The 16,030-nt window shown below is 34.7% G+C and overlaps 1 protein-coding gene across 2 annotated transcripts in view; it reads left to right on the forward strand.

The window, feature by feature from the left end:
* CCNC (cyclin C) overlaps nucleotides 1-12,416 on the forward strand; it is a 29,036-nt gene extending 16,620 nt beyond the window's left edge. Inside the window, exons 6-12 of one of the 2 annotated variants that reach the window (XM_047101454.1) lie at nucleotides 2,672-2,727; nucleotides 3,614-3,649; nucleotides 4,324-4,415; nucleotides 5,015-5,082; nucleotides 8,657-8,736; nucleotides 9,639-9,757; nucleotides 10,541-10,727. In XM_047101454.1, coding sequence (XP_046957410.1) covers nucleotides 2,672-2,727; nucleotides 3,614-3,649; nucleotides 4,324-4,415; nucleotides 5,015-5,082; nucleotides 8,657-8,736; nucleotides 9,639-9,757; nucleotides 10,541-10,592 — 503 coding nt within the window. In that variant the 3' untranslated portion in view covers nucleotides 10,593-10,727. Of the gene's footprint in view, nucleotides 1-2,671; nucleotides 2,728-3,613; nucleotides 3,650-4,323; nucleotides 4,416-5,014; nucleotides 5,083-8,656; nucleotides 8,737-9,638; nucleotides 9,758-10,540; nucleotides 10,728-11,177 lie in introns of those variants that run through there. The other variant, XM_047101453.1, reaches the window with a different exon arrangement.
* Nucleotides 12,417-16,030: the final 3,614 nt, after the last annotated feature.

Consider the following 16,030-nt stretch of genomic DNA (forward strand, 5'->3'; position numbering starts at 1 on the left):
GAGAGAATCCCAGGCAGCTCTGTGTCGTCAGTGCAGAGTCTGTTGTGGGACTTGATCTCACGAACCTCTCATGAAACTGTGAGATCATGACCTGAGCAGAGATCAGGAGTAGGACGCTTAACTGACTAAGCCACCCAGGCATCCCGATAGTGACTTCCTTCTAATGTGTACATTGTGAAAAGGGCAGGGGGAAATAAGAGAAACCCAACAAACACTTCCTTTGCCAGGTGATTGAGATTAGTGTCAGCAGTGATAAATCACTAGGATTATGTACCTTTGGTGTGATAGAATGAAATGGCACTTTCTGTCCTTCCTTCCAAAATCCCACAACACCAGTTTAAACATCAAATAAACATCAGACAAATTCCAGTAGAGGGTCAAGCAACAAAATAATACTTAAAATATATATATATATATATATATATATACACACACACACACACACATACATACAGTACTCTCAAAAACTGCTAAAGTCATCAAAACAGGGAAAGTCTGGAAAACTGCCACAGCCAAATGGAATCTAAGGAGACATGACAAGTAAATGTAAAGTTGTCTCCTAGATGAGAGCCTGGAACGGACAAAAGGACATTAGGAAAAAACTAGGAGATCTGAATAAACTATGGACTTCAGTTAATAATTATCTATTGATTCATTATTTATAACAATATACCATACTAATATAATATAAAATGTTAATAACAAGGGAAACTGGGTGGGTGACCGGTTGTCTTAGTCTGCTCAAGCTTCTCGAACAAAATAGCATAGATTGGGTCACTTAAACAGTAGGTGTTTATTTCTCACAGTTCTGGAAGCTGGAGAGTCCAAGATCAAACAGAGTGTCTGCCTTGATCATTTCCTTGATCAATCATTTGTTTCCTGGCAAGCAGACAACTGCCTTCTCATTGTGTTCTCACGTGACAGAGAGGTTACTGTTCTTCTTATAAGAATACTAATCCTAAAAAAAAAAAAAAAAAATGATAATCCTTTCATGGGGACCCCACCCTCATGACCTCATCTAAACCTAATTAACTCCCTAAAGTGCCACCTCCAAATACCATCACACGGGGGTTAGGGCTTCAGGATATGAATTTGGGGGGACACAAACATTCAGCCTGTAACATGGATGATGTGGTAACTATTATCTCTTCAGTTCTGTAAACTTAAAAAATGTTCCAAAAAACAGTCTACTTTAAGAAAGCAAAGGAATATAATTTGATAAAGGTTGTACGTACTTTTGTTTTTAAGAGAAATTTGAGCATACTAGTAAGTGATAGGACAGATTTATTGGAGGAGGACTGGTTAAAGGTGCAAAACAAAGTGTGAACTGTCAATTGAGTAGATGGGAAGCAAATGTGCAAGTGGTAGAGGTAGCGATAGAAAGGAGGGGTGCATTTTCCTCCAAGTTAGAAAAGGATTAGGAGGTAGAAAACCAAAATGCAGACTAATTTTATCATGGAGTAGGAGAGAAGTTGATAGTATCAGATAAATCTTAGTAAGTTAGGTGTCAAGGTCTATGAGTTACGGATGTAGATTTATTTAATGTACAGAGATAACTTTACCTTGTTGATTAGTGACCATTATGTAAATAAATACCTGTTATATTTGTACACTTTACATCTTGTTTACATCAGAAGGATTTGTAAAACTCAGAAATAAATAATTGGTATGTTTTCAAATAAATTAAAGGAGGAAGGAAAGGAAAGCTTGAGTATACATTTCCTAATATCAATTTTAAATGGTTTAGGGTTCAAATCTTGGCAGATGTTACCTATCTAAATTAGTTAGGATACCCAGTTTACAAAATAAAACTTTTTGAAAATAAAGTACATAGAATAAATGAAAAAAAATTTAAATCTCTGTGAGGTCTTGGGCTTTGTACAAGTGGAAGGGATCACAGAACAGATCCTCTAGAGCCTGTTGGTAATCACTTGATTTAATGAAATGTTGCATCATAATGACTTGGATACAATTTTCTCAAATAGTAGTACTTAAATGTGTACACTCATATCATTTTGAGGAGATAGAGGATTGATAGTTAATAGTTTCTTCATTTGTATTTTCTTAGTGACAAAGGAGAGTTGTAACTGTACGTGTGTGTTTGTGTGTGGTATGAAAAAGTTGTAGGAACTTTTCACATACACTTATGGTTTTATTAAAATATATCTTTTGATAAAGAAGTATCTATTACAGATAGTACAGATTAATAAAAATTCTTAAATCAGATGACCACTGTTAACATTCTTTGGTTATGGTATCCTTTTAACTTTTATGTATATTTAGAAATATATATTTGAACACATACATAACTTGTATCCCTTCTAAGCTGAATTACTGAAAAACAGAACAATATCATTCTAGAGCTGAAAAGATTAAAAAAATTTTTTTAATGTTTATTTATTTTTGAGAGAGCGTGAGCAGGAGAGGAGGAGAGTAATACATTAGGTATATAATTGAAGTTCTCTAATTGTAATATAGATGGGGGCCTAGGCCTTCCTGCCACTTAGTTCTTCCCCTCACCTGAAAACAAAACAAATATCTGGGTCCCTAAGCATCTCTAAGAGCTCTTACTAAAAATGATTTACCCCTTCTTCTAATATTCTACACTTGTTAAAGAAATATTGGTTTAATTTACTCTTTCATTTTCTAAGTCATTTTTTGTTTTCTGCAGTAAAAACTAGATTTTCATATGCCTTTCCAAAGGAATTCCCTTATAGGATGAACCATGTAAGTATATTATATAAAATAAAACTACTTGTCAAAGCTGTATATAAACTGGCTCCATTTTATGTTAGAATAAACTGAAACCTGTAAGTGGCAGTCTCGAGTACTACAAGAATATAAACCTTAAATCTAAAATTAAAGCTAAATTACTTCTACCAAAAAAAAAAAAAAAAAAGTATGTAATAGCAGTGGTTATCTACCCTGGATGCTCATTAAATCGCTTTGGGAACTTTTTCATAATGCTGATATCAGGGCCTCTCCAGAGACCAACTAAAACAGAATTTTCATGCTTGAGGCCTGAGGACTGGTAGTTTCTAAAATCTCTCAGGTGATACTAGTGTGCATCTAGGGCTGGGAACTACTATAATGGAACAGTATGAAAACTATATTTGAAACTTTACATTAGTTTAGAAGATGAATTTCTATTAACGTTTTTAAGAGGCATGTCCTTTTTCTGCTTTGCAAGGGATTTCTTCATTCTATGTAAATTAGATTCTTTTATTTCATTTTTAGTATTCTTTCCTTTTATTGATTTGTAATATATTAAGTAACACTTAAGTGGAGATAATTGCATTTTTGCATTTTGCATTTGTGAAGTGTATTGGAAAATCTGAAGTTTACACAGGATATTTTAAATTAAAAAAAAATAGATACCCTTATATGGAACTGGCTTTTCCTTATAAGGATATAATCATAATTCCATTCATTGTAGTATAGTAAAAAGGTAATTTTTGTTGCATATGTTCATTTTCATATAAGCTGCTATGTGCTTGATTTAAAAAAATTTTAGTAAAAATTTGTGGTATTACTGTAACGTATATAAATTGTTAGACTAAGTAGACTGATTTGTTTCACATTGACATTTATAATCTTTTTATTTTTAAAACAGATATTAGAATGTGAATTCTATCTTTTAGAACTAATGGTAAGTATATTACTTCCTTGTGATTAATAGAATAAAACATGTTCAAATTTAGTGAAGTCAGAAATTATTTAAAGAAATGATTTGTAGGGAGGTGCATTTTAAAACCATCCAAGTGATACATGATGGTAAAATCATAGTACCTAGTAGCATCATCACCTATATCCTCTCAGAAGCCTGTAAAATAATTTGTATAGCCCACTTAGGATGGGAAAATTTTTCTGTTCTATAGTAACTATAATAAAAGGATTACAAGCAAACTAGTCAGGACATTAAGCCACTGTAAATTATTTGCACAATTTGTGTATGTGTGTGGTGTTATTTAAAGATAGATTATGTCTTTGGCAGAATTCTCCTCCAGTTGGGAATTATGGATTTATAGGCTAATAAGAGGTTTCAGTGTGTTGCAGATGTGACACTTTGAGTCTCTAAGGGAATGGATGCTGACTGACTGCCAACCGATTTACCAAGGTATATTCCAGAGAGAGCACTGCCTTCACTATTATAGTAGAGTTTAGGGCTGCCATACTGCTTGCTTAACAGAATAAGAGGGAAGCAAGCATGAGTTAGAGAAATACATTTTGAAATACACAATTACAAATCAGTTGGGTAATGATAAGTTTTTGTGTTGTAATATATCTGTTTTTATACATACACATTTTTTAAACTGTTTCTAGGATTGTTGCTTGATAGTGTATCATCCTTATAGACCTTTGCTCCAGTATGTGCAGGACATGGGCCAAGAAGACATGTTGCTTCCCCTTGCATGGTAATTAGAACAGAAGTTATTCATAGTGTAATGTGTTATTAGCTAGGAAGGTTGACAACTGAATATGAAGTTTAGTGTTTTTAAAGTAATTAAGCTGGTGTCCCAAGATGTTGTATGTTAAATGAAATAATCTCCGTGTTGAATTTTAACTATATTGATATAAATGCTAAATTTGTAAGGATCTTTATTTGATTAATATTTCCATTAAAATTTGATTCTTATGAAAAACAGAGTACATAAAAATTAAGACATTATTTTTCAAATTGAATACTTCTGTTGGTATTCAACATACGTATTAGTTAATTATATAATTTCTGGTTTCCTCTTTGATTTTCTAATTTTTGAAAAATTGGAAAAATCCTTATATTGTAATTTATTGTAGGGTTTTAAGTTTTAGAATCTATTTAGCTGTAATTTTATTCATTAAAATATGCTTATGGTCATTTTCCTTGATATTTTTCACCTTTGTATTTGTACTTCAGTACTATTAAAGATATAAGTATGTACAAAGATGGGAAATCTGGTCCTCTCTGGGGGGAGATGTGCAATCATATAAGATAGTTCTGATTTCAGTAATAATATGATTTACATTTCTATAGGAGGATAGTGAATGATACCTACAGAACGGATCTTTGCCTACTGTATCCTCCTTTCATGATAGCTTTAGGTATGTAAGCATGGTATACCTTTATTAGTTAAATTGTTACAAGCATATTTAGGTCATCTCAAAAGAAATTTCACGCTATTATACTTTATGTTGTTACATTTCATGAAGTAATAGACTAATCCTTGCATGTGAACTTTCAATAATATGAAATGCAACTTTCATACATCAGGATTATTGTCCCTCTCACCCCACTCTTTTGGTAAGTTTTTTTTTTTTTTTAATCATTTAAAATAATTTTGACCAGTGTCTGAATAGAACATTTTTGTTTGTTTAGGAAGAAAAGTTCAGAATTAAGCCTATTAATATTACTTGTAACTTACATAGAATAACTGGGCCTTTTATTTCCTAAGCCCAACTAAGTCCTTAGAGGTGCAGTAAAGGAGCTCTGTAGTCAATGCTTTGCTGGAAGAATAAGTTAGCTACCATTTTATCTGTCTGTAGAAGGCAGTGTAATGGGATAGAACACAATCTTTGGAGTTATATAGTCCTAAATTTAAACTTTTCTTACTTTACAATTGTGGGAAAAGTATTTAACCTGAGTTTGTTTTCTTAATTGCAAAATGTTGGGGATTCTAACTGCATACAGAATTGTTGCAAGAACTAAATGAACTATTAGTTGCAAGAACTAAATATCTTGTAGAGCACCTGTAATGCCTGCCATGTATTAAGCACTTACTAGTTTCTTTTTCCTATTGATTTCCATGATTCTGTCTTCTTGATTTTCCCCCTATTTTCTCACCACCTTACTTTCATAAGTTTCTCTTTTTTCAGTTATTCCTTAAATGTTAATATTTCTCAGCCTTCTTACATTGGGGGTGGCAAATAGGTTATTATACTTTTGTAGTCCTGGATGTTCTCTGAAACCATTGTGTTTGGAAGGATTCTGAAGTGGAATCTGGGTTCATTGGGAAGGAACACATGGGTAAGAAGCAAGGAATAGCAGGCCATGTCCTGCAATTTTGCACCCCTGCTATCTTTGTTCTTCCTGAGTAGTCTCACTGGGCCCCATGGTTTCTACTATTTCTTATGGGTTGAAACGTTTCAACTCCTTATTTAACCAAGGCCTTGCTCCTGAGCAGTTCTTTGTATCTGTCTACCTTTTAGATAGCTCCACCTGGCGTCTCACTGGCACCTCAGACTCATGACCAGGACTGAACCTGTCACTTTATCTAAGAAGATGTTCCTTTTAATGTCTTTGCTAGCTTGGTAAATAGCAGTAGTTAGTTACCTTAATTGGAAACCTGACCGTTAGACTCTTTCATCTCCCTCGATACTACATCTAGTTGGTAACCAATACCCGTTGTGCCTTCCTCTCAGTTGTCCTTTTGGTAATCTCATAGCCATCTTCTCACTTCTGTTCAGGTGACCACAGCAGTCTCCTTACTGGTTAATTGGCATCTAGTATCCCTGTTCTCAGAGAGTCAGTCTGTCTGCCACAGTTGAGATAGGCTGGTGGTTCTCAACCAGAGATAATTTTGCTCCCCAGGGGATGTATGGCAATGTTTGGAGATGGTTTTGGTTATTACAAAATAACCACTGGGGCGGATACCACTGGCATCTAGTGTGTAGAAGCCAGAGATGTTGCTAAGCATCCTACAATGTACAGGCAGTCTCAAGTATCCAGCCCACAGTGTCAGTAGCACCAAGGTTGAGAAACCCTGAGCTAGGAAGAGCTTTTTATTTTATTATTTTTATTATTTTTTAATGTTTTATTTATTTTTGAGAAAGAGTGTGCATGTGAGGGAGCATGAGTGGGGGAAGGGCAGAGAGAAAGGGAGACACAGAATCTGAAGCAGGCTCCAGGCTCTGAGCTATCAGCACAGAGCCAGACATGGGACTTGGACTCGTGAACTGTGAGATCATGACCTAAGCCAAAGTCAGACATTTAACCAACTGAGCCACCCAGGCGCCCGAGGAAGAGCTTTTTCAAATCTTTCAGTTCTCCTCCCAGTTTCTGGATAAAATACATAGTTTCTTTTAACCTATACATACCATTCTCTGCTCCCACTCTCACCTTTTTTTTTTAAGACTTGGCTCAGATGTCTTTAGTGACACCCTCCCCATTCCCAAACTCCCTACATCACCTCAGTCCGGGTTTAGGATGTCTTCTCTGGTTCTGATTTACTCTGTGTATGCTCTGTTATGGCATTTTCCACTGTATTTCAGTTACCTGTTACTGTAATTTCAGTCCCTTGGCCTCTCAGTCTCTCCAGGACCTACACCCCACTTTACAGCTTCGTTTGACTTGGGGCAACCACTATGTCAGTTCCCATTTGAGTCACTGATTGCCTAAATTGACATCTTTAGCAAAATCATATGGGTAACTAAACCAGGGAATATAACTCAAGAAGCTGGTGTCTCAGGGTAGCCAAGCTGCTGGTAGGAACTATATCAGGGAAAATTGTGATGTAGATTGTTGTGTTGGGCTCTTTTACTCTCTTTGTTAGGTTATATTGTATGTAATGTGTATATGTAGTTGACCCTTGAACAACATGGATTTGAATTGTATAGGTCTACTTATACACAGGTTTGGTTTTTTTTTTTATAGAACTGTAAATCTATTTTCCTTATAATTGTCTTAACATTTTTTTTCTAGTTTATTTAAGAACAAAGTATATAATACATATACAAAATATGTGTTAATCGACTATTTATCAGTAAGGCTTCCAGTCAATAGTAGGTTATTAGTAGTTAAGTTTTGCGGGAGTCAAAAGTTACATGCAATTTTTTTTTTTAATATTTATTTATTTTTGGGAGAGTGCAAGCCACGGAGGGCTTGTGAGAAGGGGACAGAGGATCCTAAGTGGGTTCTTCACTGACAAGTTGACAGCAGTGAACTTCATATGGGGCTCAAACTCCCAAACCCGTGAGATCATGACCTGCACCAAAGTCAGATGCTCAACCGACTGAGCCACCCAGGTGCCCCTTCATGCAGATTTTTTAACTGCAGAGGGGGTTAGTGCCCCTAAGCCCCATGTTGTTTGAAGGTCAACTGTAATTATATTGTATATGATGCATTACATTTTTTTCTAGGCTCTATTTGATTATAACACTGAGTTCTATACCTGGGTGCCTGGTGTTCACCTGACTTGATCCTATCTAATAACTTAAAACAGAGGCAGCACTGCTTTTAATTGAAATATTAAAACATAATTTATTGAAATATATCAGCATATTATTGTTGTTTTTGTTGTTTTTCTCTTTAACATGTCAAACTGACTTTGGGTGTATTTTTACCACTCACCACTGTTCAGGGATCATTTCCCTGCTCTAGTTTCTTCACTGGATTTTTTCCTAACATGCCCTGACTCACAAACAAGTATACCATGGCTGGCACACAGTAAGGAGCAGGAGATATCGAGAACCTTAATACAGTCTATTAATTTTTTCTGTTTGTGTTATATTAAATTGATGGGATGGTTACTGGTAACTTTTAGATGAGTTTATGTCATTTTTATAAGGAATATTGGAAAATGCAGATGAATATTTTAAGTGAAAATCTTACCTTTAGCCCTAAGTCCCTACATTTCATGTTTGCAGTTAAACATGGGCCTTTCTCTCATTTTCTTTCCAGCTTGTCTACATGTAGCCTGTGTTGTACAGCAGAAAGATGCCAGACAGTGGTTTGCTGAACTTTCTGTGGATATGGAGAAGGTAGTCTTTAAAATTCCCTTAATTGAATATAAGCTTGAACATTTTAAAGTTAATGTGATATTTACTTAACATGAGTCTAAAATCGTATGCTGTCCACCAGGCTAAGATGATTTTTGGTAAAAATATTAAGAAACATGTTTGGTGAGAAGAATTGATATTGACTGTTTAGGTTATATTTGTCTTTTGGGTTTACACTTAAACAGAATGGTAAACTTTTGGTTTTCTTAGTTGCAAAGCTACCCCTCATTTCTAGGATTATTGTAAAAGCTACCTGGAGACCGCTAAATACTACTGTAAACTTTTGTAACACAGCCTGCCTCCTGACAAAGTGGGTTTTGCCCTTTTTTTCTACCTTTTCTGCTGCAATTTGATAGCATTAGATCAATCCAAGTGAGGTTTACTCAGATGAGAAAGAAAGGGCTAATTGGGAAATGGATACGATGGATTTTGTAGCTGCCAGTTTTTGAGCACCTTAACTCATATGTAATTAACAGAGAAACAAAACGACGACTTTGGTGCACCACCTCCCACCGAATTGTTTGAAACAATTGGTGTTACAGGAATGTACTCTGTAGTGGCATACTCTATCATGATTTAGACCTCTGTTCCAGTTTCCTCACTGTTTTGTTTTGGTTTAAGATATTAGCAGATAGAAGGAAACCAACTGCAGAGATGGATAAGGATGGACAAGGTATGCATATTAAAAGATGAGAGGGTTGAAGGAGAAGCCTACAGAGCAGTGCGGTAAAAATACTGCTTTCACATTTATCAGGATTGTCTAATCTAACCCAAATACTTAAGGACAGAGATTCTGTCTTCACTGTTTCCTCCGGATGTGTGTTCTTTACATAGTACATGTTGCTTGATACTGCTACTGAGAACTTTTCAATATTTCCTTCTAGATTTTGGAAATAATCAGGGTTATTTTGAAACTGTATGAGCAGTGGAAGAATTTTGATGAGAGAAAAGAGATGGCAACTATTCTTAGTAAGATGCCGAAACCAAAACCTCCTCCAAACAGGTACTTTATAGACTTTAATTATGGGTTTCATTTCATTATGTATTTCATACACATTTTCATATTTTTCCATAGATTATGTTGTATTGTTTTCATGAAATTTCTTCCAAAACTTCATGATACATATAACTTTTTTTCAATCTGACTTGATTGACAGTGTCTCATTTAAAAAAATACATTAATCTGATCCTCTGTTAACTTCCTAATGCAATGGCAGGTCTCTTACAGGTATCCCTCAACATATTGCTATATACTGCACATAAATTCAAGCAGAACTAGTTCATCTGAAATTCAGGAATAAAGAATTCTGTAGTATCCCATGTCATTTCAACTCTGCCTTTCCCCCTCACCCTCCACTATTGGCTATTACCCTGTTTCATAAATTTCCGTAGTGACCTGATATTGTAAAGATAAATAAAGAATTTTGGCTTTTGAGGGACTTGAAGAACTGTGGCATATAGTACCATAATTTTGCTAAATATGAATCACTTGTACTAAGAGTTTTTTGTTTTTTCTTTTTTTTTTGGTTGGTGTTTTTTATGGGATCTATTCATTTAATTCAGTGGTTCTCAGCTCTCACATCATTTAGAGTAGGAAAAAAGGTGAAGGGAAATAAAGCAATGCTACCCATCTTAATCATTTATCAAGAAAAATAAGTTATAGAATGTATCAAGATAGATTTGTAGATCTGATAAGTTAATGTTACCATTTGGAAAAAATTAACTTACGCAAGGAGCTGTTTAAGGCATTCATTCAAACAGCTACCTTTGGATGCGTTTTTTGCAGAAATTCCCTGAGTGATTCTCCACTAGTGGCAGGGCCTGAAGCTGCAAGATGATGATGGACAAGATAAGGCAATAATCCTATTGCCACAGTTACTGGTATTTTTCAGTTTTAGTTATTTTTAAGTATTCAGCATTTTCCAGGAAATTGCCATTTTTATTTTCTGACTCATAAATAAAAGTTTGCTGTATTTACATGTGATTTTATTACGCCTTTGGACAGTCATTTTTTCAGAAGAACACTTCTTGATTTTCATATTTGGTAGGAATAAGATTTTATATATAAGATTTAATTTTACAGGAAATTTGTTCAGAAAAAGCTCTAATCTCTATGTTGAGTGATACCTGTAATGACAGTGAAATCCCATACCCTTATTTAAATGTTTTGAATGTATGTGGACGCTAACTTCCAGAATACTTGTAATGTGTGAGGGCACCAAGTTATGGAAGAATAAAAACATAAAACCAAATGTTAGTCTTCTGTATTTTAATTTTGCAATCTGTGTCAGACAATCAGGAGTGTCTTTGTTTTGTAGAGTTTTACCATAGAGTAACTAACTTTAAAAATTAGTTGGCTTATCAGGGTGTTGAAAATGAGTCTTTTAATTGGTATAAAATCTCTTTCTTCCCCACTTGAACAGTGAAGGAGAGCAGGGTCCAAATGGAAGTCAGAACTCTAGCTACAGCCAATCTTAAAACATTCCGAAGAATTCCGTAGTGGACCAGTTGGAAATAAACCATTGGACAGATTTCAGTTATGTCTTCAATGGAACACAAATGAAAATGAATAGCTTGTTTCTGTCAAGCATATTGGGAAGTGATTTTATTTTTGCAAAATAAGTTTTACCTTACCTGATTTGATTCTAGTACATAATTGATTGAAATCTCTTGATTATAAAAGTTTGGAAAGGTTCTAAGGGGACCTACAGACAGACATACATAGACATTTCAAAATTAATAACTTTTGATTAGTATAATTTTTCTTAATTTGGATAATAGAAATTATAGCTTTTTATTAAGCCAGGAAACATGAAGCATAATTTGTCTAAAATTCTCTTTGGTCATTGAAGGACCAAAAAAAGACATAAAAAGTCAAATATATGAGGGTTTTTTTCCCTCCTTAAGTTAAACTTTAAAACTGTATTTAAGAAATCAAATCTTACAAAATCCTGGAAGATTTTGGTAACGATATTGATAATTTCAGGGAAATTAATCAAGTACCTATTGATTTAAAAGTGTATTTTATTCGTAGTTTTAGTATCTTGCCATGGAAGATACTAGCCCAGCCTAGCAGAAAAGTGCAATATGTATAGCATACTTTGACATTTTAAAAGTTATATTAATTCCATAACCATTTTGAAATGCTGGGCAAACTTAAAAAAAAAAAATCCTACATGACCTTATTTGCATTTGATTCACAGTTAATCAGGCATTTTGAAAGTTAATTGGATAAAACACCATGATATGGTTGAAATTTGGTAACATTTTAATGTTAATTTTTACTCTACTGTGAAAAGTTTTTATATGACATACACTCCCTAGTTTATTTTTGTGTCTTAGTGTGGATTTACAAATTTACTACAGGTATCCTGAGCCAGGAACACAATCAGGTTTCAGGCCAGTTTGATACTGGCCATTCTTAATTCTCATGAGTGTAGGACTTGGACAAATTGTTATGTCAGTGGGACTGTGCTGTCTGTGGAACTTAATCATTTTCTTCAGATTTGAAGGAGAGTGATGAAATTTGAAGTCATAGGATATTGATGTACAATTTAAGGATTAAGTTTTTTTATAAATCAATTGTGAACAATGGATTATTAAATTAAGTGTTGACTTCCTAGTATGAAACTTCAAGAATAAAAGTAATGTTCTCCAGTTTATGACTAATGTCTTGAATTTATCATTTTGAATCTGCCTATGTTTTCCGAGTGTCCTTCTTCCTTTAGACAAGTTTTAAAGTCTTCTATAGTTTGTCAAGTGGGTAATTCAAATGGCTCTTAGACTGTAGAGTTTTGCTTCCTTTTGGAGAGGATCAGATAAGTTGGGGTAAAGTGGTAAAGCGGTACTGTAAAGTCAGTACCAATGATAAACGTAGGTCTTACGGGCTTACGGGCAGAATAAGAAATAAGGAAAAATGCTCTCCTCAGGTCTGAAGGAATTAAGGTTGGGTTTGAGTTGGAAGAGCGTAGTGATTATATATCACAACCACTGACTTAACCTTAAGTTTTTTTTTAAGCCTACCTATATTCTTTTAAAATTTTTATTTTGAAAGTTAGTACATATGACTTGTTTTGTTTTCACCCTCTTATTATAGAAAATTTAAAGCAACATATACAAGAGTAAATAAAATTCTGTAATGAACCTCCATGTATTTATTACCCAGTTTCCATAATGACCAGTTCATGGCCAATTTCATTTCACCTAAATTTGCGTCAACTTCCCACAACATGCATATTATTTTGAAGCAAATGCAAGATACCATATTTCCTCTATAATTATTTCAGTGTGTATTCCTAAAGATAATGGCTCTTAGAAAAAAATTTTATACCTAGAGAATTAGTTAAAATAATATTGTACTACCAAATATTCATTGTTCATATTTTCAGTTACAAATACCATGAAAAATAAATAATTCTGGTCAGGATCAGCACCAGACATTGCAACTGATTGATAAATCCTTTAAGTCTTTTAAAATTCATGGATTCCTCTTGTCTTATTTTTTAAATTCCCCTTTTTGGTTTGGTTATCTACTGAGGGTTTCCCACCATATGGATCTTACTAAATGTATCTTTGAAGTGCCATTTAACATGCTCCTTTTTCTGTATTTTCTATAAATTGGTAGTTGAATGTAAAGGCTTGATCAAGTTCAAAAAAAATTTTTTTCGAGAGGGTAGACTACTGTTAAAGGTGTCTTCCACAGACAGCATATCATGGCTGGTTGTTGCTTTCTGTGACTTATCACCTAGTGATGATAAGTTGTTAAAAAAAGAGCTGTAGGCTGCACTGTCCAGTGTGACAGCCACTAGCTACATGTGGCTGTTGAACACTGAATATGTGGCTAGTCAGAACTGAGATGTGCTGTAAATGTAAAAATACATGTTAGATTCAATACATAATACAAAAGAATGTAAAATATCTAACATTTTAAATGACAGGACCAAATAAAACACGATTAAAATTAAATTCACCTCTTTTTAAAATGTAAGACAATTCAAAATCACATAATGGCTTTAATTCTGTTGGACTGTGCACTGTAAGACAAGGGAAATGTTAAGACTCCTGACCCATTCTCCCTACTGCTTGAGCATTCCTGCCCCCCAGAGCAACTTTTAGTTATTTCTTTGCTGTTGTGTTAACTTCCACATTTACAAGTAACAAGCTTATAGCTTTTATTGGGCACTTAGGTGACAAGAATGTTCTTGGGTTTCTACATGATGAAGTCATTTAATTCTCAGAACAATTATTGTAGAGATGAGAAATGTCACAGGTCAAGAGTGACAAGAGCTTGGATTAGGTTCTAATTATTTTATTTTTAATTTTAAAAATGTTTATTTTGAGAGAGAGAGAGAGAGAGAGAGAGAGAGAATCCCAAGTAGCCCCCACACTGTTAGTGCAGAGCCTGATGCAGGGCTCAAATTCACGAGCTGAAAGCAAGAGTTGGATGCTTAACCAACTGAGCTACCCAAGCACCCCAGATTAGGTTCTCTCTTTTTTTTTTTTTTTTTTTTTTTTTGAGAGAGAGAGAGAGCATACACAATTGGGGAAGGGGCAGAGGGGTGGGGAGCAGAGGATCCAAAGTGGGCTCTCTGCTGACAGCAGAGAGCCCAATGTGGGGCTCGAACCTGTGAACCATGAGATCATGACTTAAGCCAAAGTCTGGTGCTTAACCTACTGAGCCACCCAGGTGCCCCAGGTTCTAATTCTTAAAACCTGGGTAGCTGCCCGACGCCCCCCCCCCCCCATGTTCTTAATTACCTTACTGCTTCCTATGTTTACCCTCCAGCTTTTTGATTTTTTTCCCAATAGTAAAATTATCTATTAACTTCCTAACTTTCCTATGGAAAATGAAGATTTCACTTTCTCACACACCTCCCTCTATTCTCTTGCTTCCACTTCCTCACCAACCTGGTTCTACATTAAGACTTCTACTCCCATTGTCTTCCCAATTTAATTGTGTAATTTTTGTTAAATTCATACTCAGTGTATATCAAGTATATATGTATAATGTGTTCTGTAGTGTACTATGGTTACATTTCTTTTAGAATATCTTTGGCTTTCTGAAAGGTTAGTAATGCCTTCGTTGTAATTTGCTCAATTTACTTTGTACATTTTATTAATTTGTCACCAGAATCATTTATAATTCATTTACTCCCTAAGTCACTCATAGGGAGACATTCTTCCCTGAGTCCTTTATCTTTGTTTAGGTATCCAAGATATGAGGAATACACTTCTTTTTCTTTGCCTTTGTTTTAATGTTTTTTTCATTTTTATTAATCCTCATCAGCTGTGTCTAATCTGTTAAGCCCATCTACTGGGTTTTTAATTTCAGTTATTCTTAAATTCTAGAATTTCTGTTTGATACTTTTTTGTAGTTTCCAACTACTTATTACTTCCATTAATAATTTTTGTCATCTAAGTTACTGAAAACACAAAGCATAGGTATTTTAAAGTCTGGGGGCAGGGGGTGCCCAGGTGGCTCAGTTGGTTAAGCATCTGACTTCGGCTCAGGTCATGATTTCACAGTTCATGGGTTCGAGCCCCACGTGGGGCCCTGGGCTGACAGCTCAGAGCCTGGAGTCTACTTCAGATTCTGTGTCTGCCTCTCCTCTGCTCTCTCTCTCTCTCAAAAATAACATTGAAAACAATATAAAGTCTGTCTGAAAATGCCAACATGTCAATTATATGTAGATTTGTTTTTAATTTTTTTTATTTTTCAATTGTGAGGTCCTATTTACTGCCATTTCTTTAGTAAAAGACGAAAGATTTATGCGATCTGAAGAGACACCAGAGTATTATTTACTGCCATTTCTAATAAATGTTATAGAATTCCGAACATTGAATATAAAGAAATGTAGAGAATATTTATGGCTCTGGCTCAGGGGTCTATAAACTATGTTTCATGGGCCAAATCTCACCTGCCATCTAGTTTTGTCTGGCCGTTGAGCTAAGAATGTTTGCCATATTTTTAAGTGGTTGAAAATAATGAAAAGAAGAATATTTGGCAACACGTGAAATAGAAAATTTGAGCCTAAGTGGCCATAGTTTTGTTAGGATACAGCCACACTCATTCCTTTATGTGTTGTCTGTGGTTGCTTTGTGCTACAGTAGCAGAGTTGAATAGTTGCAACAAAGACCTTATGGCCCACAAACCTAAAAAATTCATTACTGCCAACCCTTTGCTCTAGCTAGCTAATGATGTCTTTCTCTAAGAGGGGATTTACTTCTGGTAGGCTCCTAAGATCACCTTAATTCATTCAGTGATTTAGTGGATTCG

This window comes from Lynx rufus, unplaced genomic scaffold (genome assembly GCF_022079265.1).
Source record: "Lynx rufus isolate CCGP_SWC_20201006 ecotype Redwood Valley unplaced genomic scaffold, mLynRuf1.p SCAF_6, whole genome shotgun sequence".
NCBI lineage: Eukaryota > Metazoa > Chordata > Mammalia > Carnivora > Felidae > Lynx > Lynx rufus.